This window comes from Diadema setosum, chromosome 4, assembly GCF_964275005.1.
Source record: "Diadema setosum chromosome 4, eeDiaSeto1, whole genome shotgun sequence".
Taxonomy (NCBI): Eukaryota; Metazoa; Echinodermata; class Echinoidea; order Diadematoida; family Diadematidae; genus Diadema; species Diadema setosum.
In genome coordinates, this window is record NC_092688.1 from 1,816,446 (window position 1) to 1,833,968 (window position 17,523).

A 17,523-nucleotide genomic window follows, 5' to 3' on the forward strand; every position below is an offset into this window, starting at 1 on the left:
ATTTCCCTCATATACTAGTATATGCAATGCTTGTATTATTAGTTTCAAAACTTAATACATGCATTACCTAATATAGATTCTCCGGGAAATTTCCAGCCAGAAGGTCAAAGGTTAAGGGTCAAAGGCCAGGTTTCAATGCCCCCCCCCCCCCCCAAAAAAAAAAAAAAAAAAAAAAAAAAACCACACACCCACACACACACACACAAAATCTATTTTGTACCATCATCGCACTCTTTCTTCATACCTTGGAAATTACTCAATGCATAAACTTCCCCAAATTCCCCAAATATGTGTACCTGCACTCTTAGAAAATTATAGCAAACCCAGTTCAAGACATTTCTGACAAACATGTCATTTCAATATTTTGCCAGTTATGTGAAACTGTCATGGATCACACATTGTGAAGACATTGTACTATACGCCTATTGGGAGAATCATGCATTATGGCGGAGGCATCAGTCGCCATAGCGACATTTCTAGTTTGTTTTTTGTAGTAATTATTGCTTTGGTTTATGAACATATCCATGAAATATTGGATGAATACACTGATGTCTGTGATATGAGAGGCAAGCACAAGAAGTAAATACATTTTTTACAATGATTACCCTACAAATTATGGTCCAAAGGAAACTAAGAAAGATCATTTCCTAGCACATAGTAACAAATAGAAATCCTGAAACATTATGAAACAATTGTAGTTGGTAAGATGATATTCATGGAGTAAATGAAATGAGTGTATAGAGTAAAGAAATTAATGATTCATTGCAACTTATCTACTCTCTGGTATCCAGGTGTATGTGGGTTTCCAGGTTCAGCTTGATCTGACAGGAATCTTCATGCATGGCAAGATCCCCACCCTCAAGATCTCTCTCATCCAGATCTTCCGTGCTCACTTGTGGCAGAAGATCCATGAGAGTGTGGTCATGGACCTGTGTCAAGTGAGTGATTGATTTACTTTGTTTTTCTTTGCTAATATGTACCCTATACCTCTGCAGTGATAGGTGGCGTACTTTTTATGATGCAGACATGTAGTGTAGCTGTATGGTCGTCCCATTCTATAGACATTTTGTCATCTCTGTGTATGTTTGTGTGTATGTAGAATACTTTAAAAAAAAAAGACATACACTATAACCCCAATGCTACAGTAAGCATTAATGTTGTGAACCCTCATTGGGTAAGAACTGAAAAATGTACCTGTTGTGCTTCTCTGTCATTTATGAGCCAATTTTGATTCTGTTTGCTTTATATGATAGCACTACATGGGAGCTTTAAAACTTCTACACAGAATTTCAGTTGTGACCTTTGACCTTGACCTTTGACCTATATTGTACATTTTGCTACAAAATGCTACTCCTTTGCCATTTCTAACCCGATTTTGATTCCGTTTGCTTTATGTGATGGCACTAGGTGAGGGCTTCAAAACTTCTACACAGAATTTTGACCTTTGACTTCTTTGACCTTTGACCTTGATTTTTTACCTATATTGTACATTTTGCTACAAAATGCTACTTCCGGCGGGGACATATATTACGCACCGCGTAATTTCTACTTTTCCTTGTTTGAGATGTTGCTTTGCATGCCATCCTCTTCACAGGATACAGCATGTTGTTATTCCTCCCGTATTCATCTTACTGCTGGCATTGAGATTATTCTTTACAATCTTGTCACTACTCCTGCTAATGATAAAGACGCCCTCCCCCTCAAAATATGTAAGAAAAAGATGAAAGTATTTGATTTGACTGTGAGATAATGTTATTGTATTGAAAGTATGTTATTGTAATGATTACAAGATGTGATTGCATGGATTAAGATCAGTAAAGTATCCCAAAGGAGAGTCCAACAAACTACATCACCATGGTTATAGGCTGTACAGCTTCATGACATTGTCTTCCTCACAAAGACCCAATAATGAAGTACTCCTTTGTGCGATATATGCAGTAACTATGGCAACAACCAATCATGAGCAGGCATTGTAGTTGTTGCCATGGCGACAGCAGTCATCTGAGATGGCAGTAATTGTAGCTAACCTTTCTCTCTGTGTGTTGTGATTGGATGACAGGTGTTTGATCAAGAGTTGGATGCCCTTGAGATAGAGACGGTCCAGAAGGAAACCATCCATCCCAGGAAGTCTTACAAGATGAACAGCTCTTGCGCCGACATCCTCCTCTTCGCTGCCTACAAGTGGAACGTCTCCAGGCCCTCCCTCCTCGCTGACTCCAAGTAAGTCCATTCTTCCTCGAAAATCCTTTATTAGGGATTTAGTGGAATGTTATAATGTTGAGAGTAAAGATACAAAGGGAAGAGTTAGTGAAGCCACAAGAAAAAAGGAGTGTTGGGATATATTTTAGCATGCAAAAGTAGTTTTAAAAAAAAGATTGATTCAGAGATTGGGTTTGACTGATAGAACAAACCTTCAAAATAGCATTGTATATGTTCAAAACAAAACAAACCTAAAATTGGATTGGACTGATGGAACAAACTTTTTGACATGAAGTTGCCGCAAAACATAGCCACTGAGCACCTATTGATGAAATAGCCATTTAACGTTCTACAGTACAGAGCTGTCAAGTTTTCCTGATTCTAAAGGAGACTCCATGAAAAGTTCAATTATCTCTTCTGGTCATGATGAGAGAAAATAACAGCAGCCCTGATTTTGGAATCACAGTTCCCTAATTAGAGCATGTCATACTGTTGGTGTATCTCCCTGACTCTGATGTGTGTAAGTTAGCAGCCCTGGCAGTGTAACATTGAACACAAAGAATTAAGTAATTGATTCGTGACGGCCCCAAACTAGAAAATTTAAGGTACCACTGAAAAGACAGGAGGCAGAAGTAGAATCCCCTTATGTCTCCTAGCTGATCCTCAATGATCAATTTAATTGTTAATTTTACACAAAAGATCTTTCCATGTGTACTATACTATAACAAAAATGTAGAATTGCATTGCCAGTGATTCATGTGACTGACCCATACCTTTTTCTCTCATTTTCCCATTTTGTTTGATTTAATCACTTGCCAGGGACACGATGGACAGTACGACCACCCAGAAGTACTGGATCGACGTTCAGCTGAGATGGGGTGACTATGACTCCCATGACGTGGAGCGCTATGCCAGGGCAAAGTACTTGGACTACACCACAGACAACATGAGTATCTACCCATCACCCACAGGGGTGCTGATTGCCATAGACCTGGCCTACAACCTTCACAGGTGACCTTTTGTCATGCAACTTCCTGTAGACCTTTACCATACACACAGTGCTTTTCCCATGTTTTCAGCTCCAGTTCTGATGTTCTTTTCTGATCCTCATGTTTTTGTTGTTTGTTCTTCAATGTTACAATTTATATCAGTTTGAAATTGGACTAGACACTAGATTACTGTGCACTTTGAATCAGGTGTCATTCAGTCCTAGTTCATGTTAATGTTGAGATAGAAACTTGCAGTTTTGGAATAAAATCATTAGACTTTACTACACCTATTACACTTTGCATGTAGAAATATGTCAAATACTTAGGTTAACATCAGTTTAGCACAGTGTAATATCACATCAAATATTAGTTGATTTCAATGACATTCTCTGGAGAGTTAACCTCATGTATGAATGAATTTCTGCCATATACAGCAATAATATCAGAGAAAGCAATGTATCTATGATTGTATTGTTCTTCTTCTCCTCTACCCTTAGTGCCTTTGGGAACTGGTTCCCAGGATGTAAGCCCCTCATCCACCAAGCCATGGCCAAGGTCATGAAGGCCAATCCCGCCCTCTATGTGCTGCGAGAGAGAATTCGTAAAGGTCTCCAGCTATACTCCTCAGAACCCACAGAGCCTTACCTCTCCTCCCAGAACTACGGGGAGCTCTTCTCCAACCAGATCATCTGGTTCGTGGATGACACCAATGTCTACCGAGTCACCATCCACAAGGTGAGTGTAGAAGAGAATGAAGGTGAAGTAGGTCAATGAAGCAATAGATAATGCTTCTCTATCAGTTGGTTGTATGATACAAATATGATGCAAATGTGCCAGGAACCAGAAGGTGTGTTTTCATGATGTGTATGTCAGGTTATAAAGCATTGAGTTCACTAATGGCATTGTTATATTTATATCACTCTAAACATTTTGGTAAGACGCTACTAGTTTTCCACTGATGTTGAATTATTCTTTACTTGTAGAAGGGCAATTGAGATCAGTGACTGTTGTTTTGAAGTGCGTGAGAAGGTACCTCATGTACACTGTATGATGGCCTGTCTAGGTTTTGCAGATCCAGAAATCTATGGATTACTGGTTCCACCTGTCCCCTTGGCCCAACCAGCATGCCTTAGTAACCATGCCATAATTGTCATAACCTTTTCATGCCTTCTGAATCTGACAGACCTTTGAGGGTAACCTGACAACGAAGCCCATCAATGGAGCCATCTTCATCTTCAATCCCCGCACTGGTCAGCTCTTCCTCAAGATCATCCACACCTCAGTCTGGGCCGGTCAGAAACGTCTTGGTCAGGTAATGCCCAGCCTGTCCGTATCTTATCGGTCAGCTGTTTGACAGATACTTTGATTCAGGCGGAGTCCTATTCTGTCAAGAGTGAGAGCTTAAAATCTGAGTATGCTTTCCATAGTTAGAAGGATAGTAATCACCTCCATTTACCAAGTTTTTGTGATTATGAAATTTTGCAATCTCTTTTGATACTTTTTATATGCTTATGACTTTGTGACCAACAAGAGGTGAAATTATATCTGTGGAAATAGTCTACTCTCTCGATCTCATTTGTGCAGTGGTTGATAAATACTGGTATGATATCTAGATGATTCAGATCTCATTGAAAGAACCATTGTGTGAAAGTCGACCATAAATTAGTTTAGAGAGGATACCATAAATTAGTTTAGAGAGGATACCATAAGTTAGTTTAGAGAGGATACCATAAGTTAGTTTAGAGAGGATACCATAAGTTAGTTTAGAGAGGATACCATAAGTTAGTTTAGAGAGGATACCATAAGTTAGTTTAGAGAGGATACCATAAGTTAGTTTAGAGAGGATACCATAAGTTAGTTTAGAGAGGATACCATAAGTTAGTTTAGAGAGGATACCATAAGTTAGTTTAGAGAGGATACCATAAGTTAGTTTAGAGAGGATACCATAAGTTAGTTTAGAGAGGATACCATAAGTTAGTTTAGAGAGGATACCATAAGTTAGTTTAGAGAGGATACCATAAGTTAGTTTAGAGAGGATACCATAAGTTAGTTTAGAGAGGATACCATAAGTTAGTTTAGAGAGGATACCATAAGTTAGTTTAGGGAGGATACCATAAGTTAGTTTAGAGAGGATACCATAAGTTAGTTTAGAGAGGATACCATAAGTTAGTTTAGAGAGGATACCATAAGTTAGTTTAGAGAGGATACCATAAGTTAGTTTAGAGAGGATACCATAAGTTAGTTTAGAGAGGATACCATAAGTTAGTTTAGAGAGGATACCATAAGTTAGTTTAGAGAGGATACCATAAGTTAGTTTAGAGAGGATACCAGTGGTATCACTGTTGTTTCCCCTCTTACCATTCACAGCTTGCCAAGTGGAAGACAGCCGAGGAGGTAGCTGCCCTCATCCGATCCCTACCGGTGGAGGAACAACCTAAGCAGATCATTGTCACCAGGAAGGGCATGTTGGACCCCCTTGAGGTGGGTTACAGACCTCCTTCTTCTTCCCTCAAGTCTTCCCCGAAACTCTTCCTCGAAACTCTCTCTTTTGGGATGTAGATGTACGTGTAGGGAAAGTTTGAGTGAAATTCTTCCCCTAGACTGTTTATGTCATACTTTTCACGGTACCTGTTAGTAGAACATTCCCAAGCATTCAATTGCCAAAAGCCTATGTGATAACATATCTTCTATAATTGGTAGTTCTTGAAATAGAGAAGGAAAAAAAGTACCTTATAAAACCTACAGAAGTTTGTGCTGTGTAGTATATGTATGGATACTGAATCCTACTTGGTAATGCACATTGAAAGTGTACAGCCAGTGTTCATAATTCCTACAGTTACAGGAATAAGAGGGAAAAGCTCATAAACATGAATTCAGATAATACCGATGATTGTGGTACAGGACAATTGTAAGAACATGTGAAGAAAAATCAGATATGGTATGGATTTATTTGATGTAGGTCTTCAGTGATTGGATGATCTAAGCTTATGAGGTATATAGATCACCACAAGTGTTCAATGATACATGTGTGCTGCAGGGTGTATCATTGAGCATTTGCTGTTATCTGTTTCTGTTTCCTTCGCATCTTATTGTTAATGTGTAACATGACTGATACATCCCCACACCTCCCCCAGGTTCACTTGCTTGACTTCCCCAACATCGTCATCAAGGGTAGTGAGCTCCAACTTCCCTTCCAGGCCTGTCTCAAGGTGGAGAAGTTTGGTGACCTCATCCTCAAGGCCACCGAGCCTCAGATGGTGCTCTTCAACCTCTATGACGACTGGCTCAAAACCATCTCCTCCTACACGGTAGGTTGCCATGGATACGCATGATTGACGGACTTCTTTATTACTCGCTGTGCTTTTAGCACTGAATACACAAGAGTGCTTTGTTTAGCAACTTATTCATATGTCTAGAAACTCATTTTCAAGGAATACCGATTACCTTCCCCCCCCCCTAATCCCTTTTGTGTCACCTTGGCCTTCTGTAAGACTGAGGCACAGTGCCTTACCTCTGTTTGGATGCTATCTTTACAAGTAGGTTAAATTAGGAGAAATGATAAACCCCAATCAGACTAGGCTTTTTTGGCTATTTTATATCGGGGGGGGGGGGTCTCGCCTATGGAACGCGTGATCGCGCCAAAAATCGGCACACGCGACGCCCGCGACGTATACTATCAAAATGTATGGTTGCTTTCTCCGAAAAATGTTTCTTATATTTTATATTAATTAATTATTGTAATTTATGCGTAAAATCACTTAATAATGCTCTAATTAAGCTAATTTCTTTTTAAAAATGCTTCTTGTATCATTCTCCTGAGACATAAGATGAAAAACAATCTGTATCAAAATCAATTTCTTATATATTTGATTGTTTTTTGAATTTCTTATGTATTTCTTTGTTTTTCGACATTTTGTTTTTGTTTGTTTTTTGGCCAAAATTTGTCACAGACATTTTTCAAAGCTTTATTATGCTGAAATAAATTAATTTCGTCCATTCTAAGTCAAGATATGAATTTTTATCTGAATTAATTGAAAAAACACAATATGCATTGGATTTGTACACAAAATCACGTTTTGGAGCAATTTTGGGGTTGACAAATTTTTTTCGAACGGGCGTCGCGTCAAAACAGTACGCGCGGGAGCAACAATTTTGGTCTCAAAAGTTGTGCGATACTTGAAAGAAAAAAGTCATGAAACATCGCGGTGGGAGCTTATCGCGATGCAAAGATATTGCGCGAAACGTCGAGGGGGGCGGATTCCGCCCCCCCCCCCCCCCAGCCTGATTAGGGTTAGATGGGGATGAAAGACTTTGACATGTTAGCTCAAGTGTATAGGCACATTAAAGGATAATCCTAGAATATAAGAGTTTTTTAGTCTTTGTCTTCAATAATCTCTTCTTCAGATGAGTCAGAAATGGGCAAACACCTTGAATAGTTGTTCAGAGTATGTTAAGGGCAAATCATAATCTGTCTTTGCTCTTTATTTTGTAATTTTTTTTCCCTCTTAGGCCTTCTCCCGTCTCATCCTGATCCTGAGGGCGCTACATGTGAACAATGACCGCACCAAGGTCATCCTCAAGCCGGACAAGACAACCATCACAGAGCCCCACCACATCTGGCCCAGCTTGTCGGATGAGGAATGGATCAAGGTTGAGGTAGCCCTCAAGGATCTCATCCTGGCTGACTACGGCAAGAAGAACAAGTGAGTCCTTAATCTTGGCTCTTCACTTGCTGTCTTTCTCTCTCGTCATGGTGGAGCATTTTTCCACACTTTCTTGTGAAAATTGCACTTAATTTCAGATTGCTCTGTGTTAAATGACCCTTTTACAATAATGTGCGATAGCTAACTGGGTCTCCATGTAACCATACACCTATGCTTGGTAGATGAATTGGGTTTGATTTTCCTTTAGAAACATTACAGTTTTCTTTCCTCCCCCCCCCCCCCCCCCCCCCCCCGACTTCACATGGACACTACCATGGACACTACTCATTACCCAGTTTGTGAGTAAGATCTCATCTGCAAATAATTTCAAATCAAGCAAAATGTTTGTGGGCATATGTTTCTCTGTAAATGGTGAGAAATGTTGCTTCCTCACCTAGTCTGAGATTTCACACTTTTGAATAGGAATTGATTATGACTGTTTGACTTTCTCATTGTGTTTTCATTGCTTCCATTATTGCGTAGTGTGAACGTGGCCTCCCTCACCCAGTCTGAGATCCGAGACATCATCCTGGGTATGGAGATCTCAGCCCCATCCCAGCAGCGACAGCAGATTGCTGAGATTGAGAAGCAGACCAAGGAGCAGTCACAGCTGACCGCTACCACCACCAGGACGGTCAACAAACATGGTCAGTTGGTTTGAAGCAGATGGACCTATATGGTTGATGAAAACTTGGTTTATGTATGTTCTGTTGAAAGACAAAATCACTTTTTGCCACTTAGATTCTTCTGTTCCTTGTCCAGTTTTCATCTGTTTTCCCTGAAGGAAATTTTGCCATCATGAGTTCGTGCTTCCGATCCTTCTTGACAAAGCCTCTATAAAAGTGTGATTGATCATGGGTGCTGTTCCTCGTATGAATGAGACTTTGTGAATGGGGTGGATGAAATGGGTAATATTTACTGCAGTGTCAATCATTAATTACTGGGGTATATGCAGAGATTAAATGTCACCCACTTACTTTTTGCTGTCATGTACTTCAAATCAAGGTTGCAGATATTGTTGATGTCTCCCATGCTACTCTCAGGCAGATGCAAAAAAAAAATGTATTCATCATCATTTACTATTCATCATTAAAATTTTTCTGAGAACCGGACTGATACCTCTGACAATTTTGCCTGTTTTTATCTACCAAGAGTCATATGAATGTGTACACACGCTTAAATATTTTATGATTTTATAATGTATAATTTTTGTCTGAATATATGATGAGAGATTCATGTTTTCACATACACTATGGAGAAAGGTTCCAACTCCTGACCGTATTTCCCCCTCCTTGGTGTGTATTCTTGTGACAGGTGATGAGATCATCACTTCCACCACTAGTAACTACGAGACGGCCACATTCTCCTCCAAGACGGAGTGGCGGGTGAGGGCCATCTCGGCCACCAACCTCCACCTGCGCACCAACCACATCTATGTGTCCTCTGATGACATCAAGGAGACGGGCTACACCTACATCCTGCCCAAAAACGTGCTCAAGAAGTTTATCATCATCTCTGACCTGCGTGCCCAGGTGAGGATTGAAGGCAGCCTATTTGTAGCTGTGTAATTCCACCCTGTCAATGTCTTTCTTCTAGTGAAGCTGTTTCATGCCCATGTAACTTATTTGGTGTGGCCTGTCTTGTGCATTTTCAATGATTGTGCTCAAATGCAGAATCATTTTGAAATTTGTTTGGATGATGTTACTTGTTTAGTCTGCTATTGCGTACTTCTACCAAGTTCCAACAGATTTGACTTTCCATTTTGTTCTTGAATGTATTAAATGAGATTTTCTTAGCTTGAAGTACCGTAATCTCCGGAAAGTTGTTAAAAGTGTTGCAATAGCTGGTTTATATCATACTATAGTTACTATAGTGCGTGTTCTAGCAAAGCTGTGTCTTTTTGGTATGGCCAGCATGATGCATGAAACGGCAGTGTACTGAACGCATACAAAGTCATTTTGAATTTAATGAGGATGGTGTTGATTGTCTGCTATCGATCACTTCTTCCAAGTTCCTACAGATTTGATATGCCATGTGTGGAATGAGGTTCATTCAATTTGAAGAATGCAATTACTGAGAAAGTTGATAAAAGTGCTACAGTAGCTGGTTTAAATAGCACTTTAATAGCCGTTGTTGTAGTCAACGAGGGAATAAACGTGATGAATCCCTACTACACTTTCCCCACAAGATGTACATATGCCCTACTTTTACCACTGGGTACTCAAACGGAACCTCCCAACACATGTTATTAGAGAATGTTAGCAATCATTGCCACCAGATTTCTGTCATCAGATTGCAACATCACGTCATTGACACCCACTTTACATCTTTGCACCCAGATTGCTGGCTACCTGTACGGCGTGAGTCCCCAAGACAACCCTCAGGTGAAGGAGATCCGGTGCATCGTCATGGTGCCTCAGTGGGGTACCCACCAGACGGTCCACCTCCCCAACCAGCTGCCTGACCACGAGTTCCTCAAGGTACGCATCCATATCTGATTCACTGGACTTCATGGGCCAGCTATCATTAGTTATCAACCCAGATGGGTGTCAACCCCATTCCACTTCATTTAGTGCCAGTGTAGGATTGCTGATGTATCCATAGATAATGGATACAGTAGCAGCATTTCTGTCAAACCTCAGAGGACCATTGTATCAGATCACCATTGTATCGTATGCAAGCAGGTTACCAGGGGTAATAGCAGACTCAGGTATTCACAAGTTGAGAAACGAACTACAAGCCAATTTCAGAATGTATTTTGAAGACCTACTAAATTGATTATTAAATTATGGAGTATCTACATGAACAGTCTTTCATGTTATGATTTTCTGCTTAAGATATTTGTCAACATCTTCTGAAACTGTGCATATCCTCAAGAAAGACACATAATTTGTCACATATTTCAAGGTTCTAGAAGCAGATTTTGCGAACCGTCTCATCACACATCCAACCTCCACAAAAGTGATTGATGACTTGTAAATGCAGAGTTCAGAAAAGCCTGTGTCTCTTAGCGAGTATGTCGTCAAAGTGTGGCCAGAGCCCCTGTATCTCATGTGACTACACTGTTTCATAGAGGACTCTCAGAACTTCACATTTTGAAATGATGGATGGAATGTTACAGCCAAGTTTAGTTGTAAATTTTCCTAAAGGTCACATACACAAGTTTGTGCTTTGTACAAGAATGGAAAATATAATGATTGAGCACAGTCCTACATCAAACAAGGAACATGCACTGGGACATATTTGCTTCTCCCAAGATTTTTGTTGATTAAGTGTGTGTGTCTCTTTGTCTGTGATCAGGAAATGGAGCCACTGGGATGGATCCACACCCAGCCCAACGAGCTGCCCCAACTCTCCCCACAGGATGTGACAACCCATGCCAAGATCATGGCTGACAACCCCATGTGGGATGGAGAGAAGACTGTCATCATCACCTCTAGGTAGGCAAGGGGTCAGGGAGGGGCCAGCCAGGGAGAGAGGGGTCAATCAGGGAAGGAGGGGGACAGTCAGGGAGGGAAAGAGGTCTACTTCATGTTAGAGGAAGATGTTTATAAGCATTTCCATTCACATTTCTCCAGCAAGATGGAGTGTTACTTTTCGATCTATAGTCCCATATATTAGCTATATGTCTGCAAGCTCTTTGTAATGTCATCGTATTGCAGAAGTTACTTTGACGATTGATGCAATCCAGTTATTTTTGTTGAAATGAAACATAATGAACAGGAATGTGCAAAAGAAAAAGCCATGAGTCACATGATACATTATATATGTCTTGGCATGTGGCCTTAAGGTGAGGACATTGTCACTTTTATCACTTTCTTTATGAGACAGAACTTGTGTGATTGATGCATGAGGTTTTTGATCTTGACACTTTCAAAACTTCCCCAGCAGATGTATGTGATCATTGCTTGAAAAAATGTCAACAAGTAGTGCCAAGTTGTCATGCTTTGAACCAACACACTGGGTCCAGTTAGAATCAAGGTTCAGTCATTTCTATCTCTGCTTACAATCTTTCGTTCATGCAGTGAACGTACAACAAAAAATTTGTGAAAGCATGTTAATGAGTGAGAATCTTCTGTGTCTGTCTTTATCTAATCAGCTTCACGCCAGGATCCTGTTCGCTGACTGCCTACAAGCTGACCCCAAGTGGCTACGAGTGGGGCAGGCAGAACACAGACAAGGGCAACAATCCCAAGGGCTACATGCCCTCGCACTACGAGCGTGTCCAGATGCTGTTATCTGACCGATTCCTTGGCTTCTTCATGGTCCCCGCCCAGGGCTCCTGGAACTACAACTTCATGGGTGAGGTTTCATTCAAAAGCACTTCTTCCCATGTTTCTTATGTTGTTTCCTTGTAACACCCTTTTGCTGTTTCTATTCCTTCTAAGGACCATCATTGTACCATGCTGCTGATATTTCAAATTATCTTGTTGCTCACAGGACTTATTAGTTGGTACAGTGCACTCCCATTATAACAAATATTTTGTAACAAAATTCCGGTTGCTACGAAATAAAAATCCTGGTCGCAAAATTATCGGCTGTATGTTTTTTCATTGTTTATTTGTGTGATTATAACAAATTTCGATATAACGAAAGAAAACTGCCAGTCCAGAGGACTTTATTATAACGGGAATCCACTTTAGTGGTTCCATTATTTACTAGATTATAGAAATGTATCAGCTATTGCTTGGAGAAGATTATAATGAAATTTTGTTTCAAGATATTAAGAGTCTTCATTCTATTTTTGTATTTCATAAATATGTTTAAAAGATTCCAATGAGTTTGCTTCAACAATGTTGGCACAATGTCATGATCAGTGTGAGAAGATGACTTCTATTTCCTAAATTTCTGAATAATGTCTTGTAAATCAATTATCTATTCGAGAAAAACATACCTCTATCCTCAGAGTATATCACAGTGCGCCGAAATTATATGTCACCTGCTTGGGATATAGTGTTAGCTCATTATTGGCATGGACATTTATTCATATTAGCTCTGAGAGACTGTGTTACAGAAATACTTGTCTATGTGATGGGGGAGGGGGGGGGGATGTCTTTTTTATTTCAAAAATATTTGATATCAGTGCTTACTTAGACATTTTCTTCATGTCACTGCTTCATAGGTATCTGTACTAGTGGTATTTACATTGTGCGCATGAAGTATGTTGAAGTGTAGGCTTTTATTGACTCTTTAGCATGCACTTCATTCATAGTTGCTTTGTTTCTTGAACCCCTAGGTGTTCGCCATGACCCCAACATGCGCTACGACCTGCAGCTGTCCAACCCCAAGGAGTTCTACCATGAGGTGCACAGACCCTCCCACTTCCTCAACTTCAGCTCTCTTGAGGACATGAGTGCCATGAACAGTGACAGGGAGGACTTCTTCAAGTAGGGCGTGGTCCTTGGGCATGGTCATTGGGCGTGGTCATTGGGTGTGGCCCAGAAGCCCTCACTGCTGACCACTTCAACTGACAAACCTTGGTTCTTGATTATAGTTTGATCTTTTGTGGCCAAGGCAAACTTTTAGTATGTAGATGGCAAAGTAGCTATATCTAGAGAGATAAGAAATTATTTCTCACAGCCAGACACAGATTAGTGACATCACATAGACCCAACAATGATAAATATGGATGGTATAGGGAACAGTGGTTGCTGAAGTTTATCTCTTCTACACTTTTTAAGTCATTGGCCTGAGCATGGTACCAATATGAATTTATGTTAAACAGTATCTCCTATAAGCACTCTTCATGCAGAATTTCTTGTATTTCAAAGGTTGTCTTTGTAAACCTGTGTACTGGTCAAGCTTTTAAATACCTACAGTCAAGTCATTTATGGCTGCCTGGGTTCAAAACGGATTGCACCAAGAAATTTCTCTCCATCCAACTTTCAGAAGTTGTTCTTTACCATGGCACAATTCATTGATATTTAGTTTAAGTTTGCACACACTTGATGCACTTGCTGGAAGATAGAGTTAGCTTTATTAAAGCTTTAATCCAGACACTTTGTACTTCCTCTGTACCTAAGTGGATTCCAGTCATTCTTGAGGTTAATGAAGAGACACTTTTCCTTTACCAAATTTGTGTATTTATCTGTAAAAATGTAGAGAGAAGTGTTGACTATGGATTATGAAAGGTGGTCTTGTCTAATAGTGATGGAGGGGGGAAAAAGGGAAAGTGATACCAACTTGAGTTCTCTTTCACACATGGCACTAAGGTGAAGCATTTGTCAGAAAAGAAAGCTGTTCTATAAGTGCTGTGGAAAAAAGAAAATATGTTGAATGGATATTCAGTCCCTGTTAGTAATATTTTCAAAAACTTTTGTTTTAGCCATGTTCATTCAATGGCTACTGTATAATAAGGTAGATTTTGCGTGCGTGTCGGATACAACACTTGTATTGTGAATGCTGTATAAAGTAAATTTGATTTTTTTTTTTCCCCTTCAATTTCTTTCTTCTTTGTTTAATATGGGAGTAGCTGTGATGATGAGAGAAATTAAACATTTTGACTGTGAATAATGATTGCAACATGAAAGAAAACCATTAAGACAAGAGTGAACATATTTTGAGTGGTTTTTTACATGTGAAGCATTACATTGTACATTTATTAACTAGACACAGCAAAATCTCAGATAAACATATGACATCACAAGTCGTTATGTATTTGTTGTGCTGTCCAAGCTTGAGCTTTTCAGTATCTTTTCTGATCACAACGCAACGGTGATGACATGTTTACATGGTCTGACACTGGTACTCCTAGTGTGCATTCATGTGTAATATAATCGTCCATGAACTCTTTATTCTCCATGTTTTAGTCTGCATTCACACATTTTCCTTGTACCATGAAATACACTTGTGTGAGACCGTGCATTCTCAAGTTTCAGTTTTTAGGGTTAGGTGAGTGATACAGTGTGTGCACTCTTTCATTCAATTTTGTCATTTGGTCTGTTGTCCGAGATGGCAATGGAACCGTAGCACATTTATTAACTACTGTTGTACATAGAGTGATTAGGTTATGCACTGAACAAACAAACAAACTAATTCACTATTCTTCTAATCTGTAAATTATCCTGATGAGCTGGCTGTGAACATGTGAATCAGACAGTGGGACTAGTTGCTCTATGCACCTTGTCTTTTTGTAACAAAACCAGATGTGTAAAACCACCATGCTAATGGCGTCTCACATCTAATACTGTACTCTTCTTCCTACTTCTTGGTTACAGTCAATAGTCTGAATATTTGGTGCATTCATTCGTGGAAATTGATCTTTTAATTTGACAAGTCTTGGGTCCGGGCTGGCAATGATTTTCCTAGCCCCTTGTGTTTCATTGCTTAGAACAGTAAGGGCTCACATTTCCTAAAAATTCATGATCTTTGAATTCTTTCAACCTTTTGCATTGTACACAGAACACTTGTTGCATCAGCCGTGAATGATATACTATATCCACATACATGTACCGGTACTCACTTTATCAAACACTGAACTTGGAGTGCAAGTCATTTTCTTTTCTTTTTTCTTTGAAAAAAAAGAAAGTACAGTGTACAGGTGTGGAATGATAAAAACACAAATTTAGCAGCAATTTGTGGAAATTATGATCTTTATGATTCCATTGAGTTTTGTCATCCTGCTGTTTGTTCATGCATTCCTTTTGTAATTAATTAAGGTGTGAAATGAATCAATAAATAACTTGTATGTGTAAAAAGCAAAAGAACTTACCAAGTCATGTCCCTGTGGTCTGAGTTTAGTGTTTGAAATTGAGAATGGAATGTTTGCATGTGTTCTCATGTAGATAACATTCACTGAAGAAGATTGTTTATTGCATAAGCATTGACAATCATCAGACTTTGGCATAAGACAATGATGTATAAGAAGATGATGTATACAATATCAGTCCTGTTTTCGTGAATAATACAGTTGCAGCAGATTTGAAGCTATGCCAGAGACTCCAACCACAAGCACCTTCTGATCTGGAGATTCTCCCGCCTGAAACCCCTCGCAAACGGGAGACTCGAGAGATGCTCTCTCGCGCTATTTAAGGCTTATTTTTCAACGTACAATGAAATTAAGTAAGAAATCATTTCAAGCGGAAGAAATTAAATCTCAAGCGGGAGAACGGGAGATTCTGCAAAAATGGGCTTTCGGCGGGAGATATCCCGTCGAAAGCGGGAGAGTTGGAGTCTCTGCTATGCACAGATTAGAATGATAAGTGGAAACCCAGTGTACAAGGTTCGTGAGATATTGTTATATCAGATCTCTTTATATCGACTTTCCACTGTATCATAGAAAAACAGAATCTCGAGTGAGTTCTGCAGCTTAGAAGTCCTTGGGAAGTATGATTACACTGTAAGCCTCTACCCCTTCTTTCTCACCCCACTCCTAAATAAAATGATATGATTGTATCTCATGTATGGGTTTAATCCTTATTTTGTGCTAAAATCTTTCAGAGCCTTGCATCTGTAGACAGGTTTTCATATCAAAACTTGCCGACTCGACACAAATGTGACCAAAGCACACAAGGCTTAATTAAACTTTTGCTTGAGAAGGAGGAGATGATCGAAGTAGCAGCTGTAAATTTGGTCATAGTTGCTGCTCTTTGCTGTTTTAGGGTCTGTGTCTAGATCTGTGTGTGTAAATGTGATCAAGCAGCCACCAATACAATGTACTAGGACTTCATGCTTCAGAGGCAGGGGGGGGGGGGGCACTTGAGTTTCCAGCCCCCCCCCCCCCCCACACACACACACACACGCACTCGCACTGCTTGAAAAAATGGAAAAATAAAATATCACAACAGGCATGAATTTCAATGATCTTGAAATTGACACACCCTTCTTCTCCTTCGCTGTTCTGACTGTTGGTTCATAGGGATCCAGGAATTCGGTAAAGGGATGGGGCATAAACTATTTCCGGTGCCACTTCCAGGTTTCATCAGCTGACAAGCAAGGGGGAAAAAAAAGACTGGGAACACATTTTTTCCCCACTTCCTGGTTTTATCTGCTGACAAGCAACAACAACAACAAAAAGAAAATTAATGGGGAGCGCACGCACCCTCGTCACTTTTAACTTCTTATTTTTGTATTTATTCAGATAAATTGAAACAACATGTCTAGGGGTGCCAAAAACAGGTACGAATGTCCATCTTGTCTGCACCCATGAAGTGCATTACACACCAATTTAAAACAAAATTATAATCAAAACATTGAAATACAAAAATCTAGATGCACTGAAGCATAGTTTTAATACAGTAAAAGGAAAATGAGATTTAGCTCTGGCCTTCGGAACAGCAATATTTCACAAAGAACGGATAATCAATATAAATATTTTAATTAGTGATATTGCAAAAGAGAAATAGTCATCTAAACAACAAACAATATTGCAGGATATACAAGCGAGATACAATGTATTAAAAAAGTGGATGAATATATCAAAAAAGTCTATATCATAATGCATACACATTAACATCACATCAGTCAGAATAACGTTAGAACGTTCACCAAATAAATCAAGTATGCTACATAGGCCTAAAACATTGTAAAATAAATTCACATACATAAAAACTGTCTTAACAAATATCTAAAGCGAGAAAGAGATGTAGGGGCCTACTGGTTACAATGTTAATTGTCAATGAATTCCATTCTTG

At 39.5% G+C, this 17,523-nt stretch overlaps 1 protein-coding gene across 1 annotated transcript in view; it reads left to right on the forward strand.

Moving 5' to 3' along the window:
- Positions 1–15,597, forward strand: part of LOC140227512 (pre-mRNA-processing-splicing factor 8) — a 47,120-nt gene extending 31,523 nt beyond the window's left edge. The window contains exons 31-44 of the mRNA XM_072307912.1: positions 792–938; positions 2,060–2,220; positions 3,019–3,210; positions 3,686–3,923; positions 4,372–4,500; positions 5,556–5,669; positions 6,323–6,496; positions 7,698–7,891; positions 8,375–8,538; positions 9,206–9,423; positions 10,231–10,371; positions 11,192–11,331; positions 11,991–12,193; positions 13,128–15,597. Of these exons, the coding sequence (XP_072164013.1) occupies positions 792–938; positions 2,060–2,220; positions 3,019–3,210; positions 3,686–3,923; positions 4,372–4,500; positions 5,556–5,669; positions 6,323–6,496; positions 7,698–7,891; positions 8,375–8,538; positions 9,206–9,423; positions 10,231–10,371; positions 11,192–11,331; positions 11,991–12,193; positions 13,128–13,282 (2,370 nt within the window). The 3' untranslated portion in view covers positions 13,283–15,597. The remainder of the gene's footprint in view (positions 1–791; positions 939–2,059; positions 2,221–3,018; positions 3,211–3,685; positions 3,924–4,371; positions 4,501–5,555; positions 5,670–6,322; positions 6,497–7,697; positions 7,892–8,374; positions 8,539–9,205; positions 9,424–10,230; positions 10,372–11,191; positions 11,332–11,990; positions 12,194–13,127) is intronic.
- Positions 15,598–17,523: the final 1,926 nt, after the last annotated feature.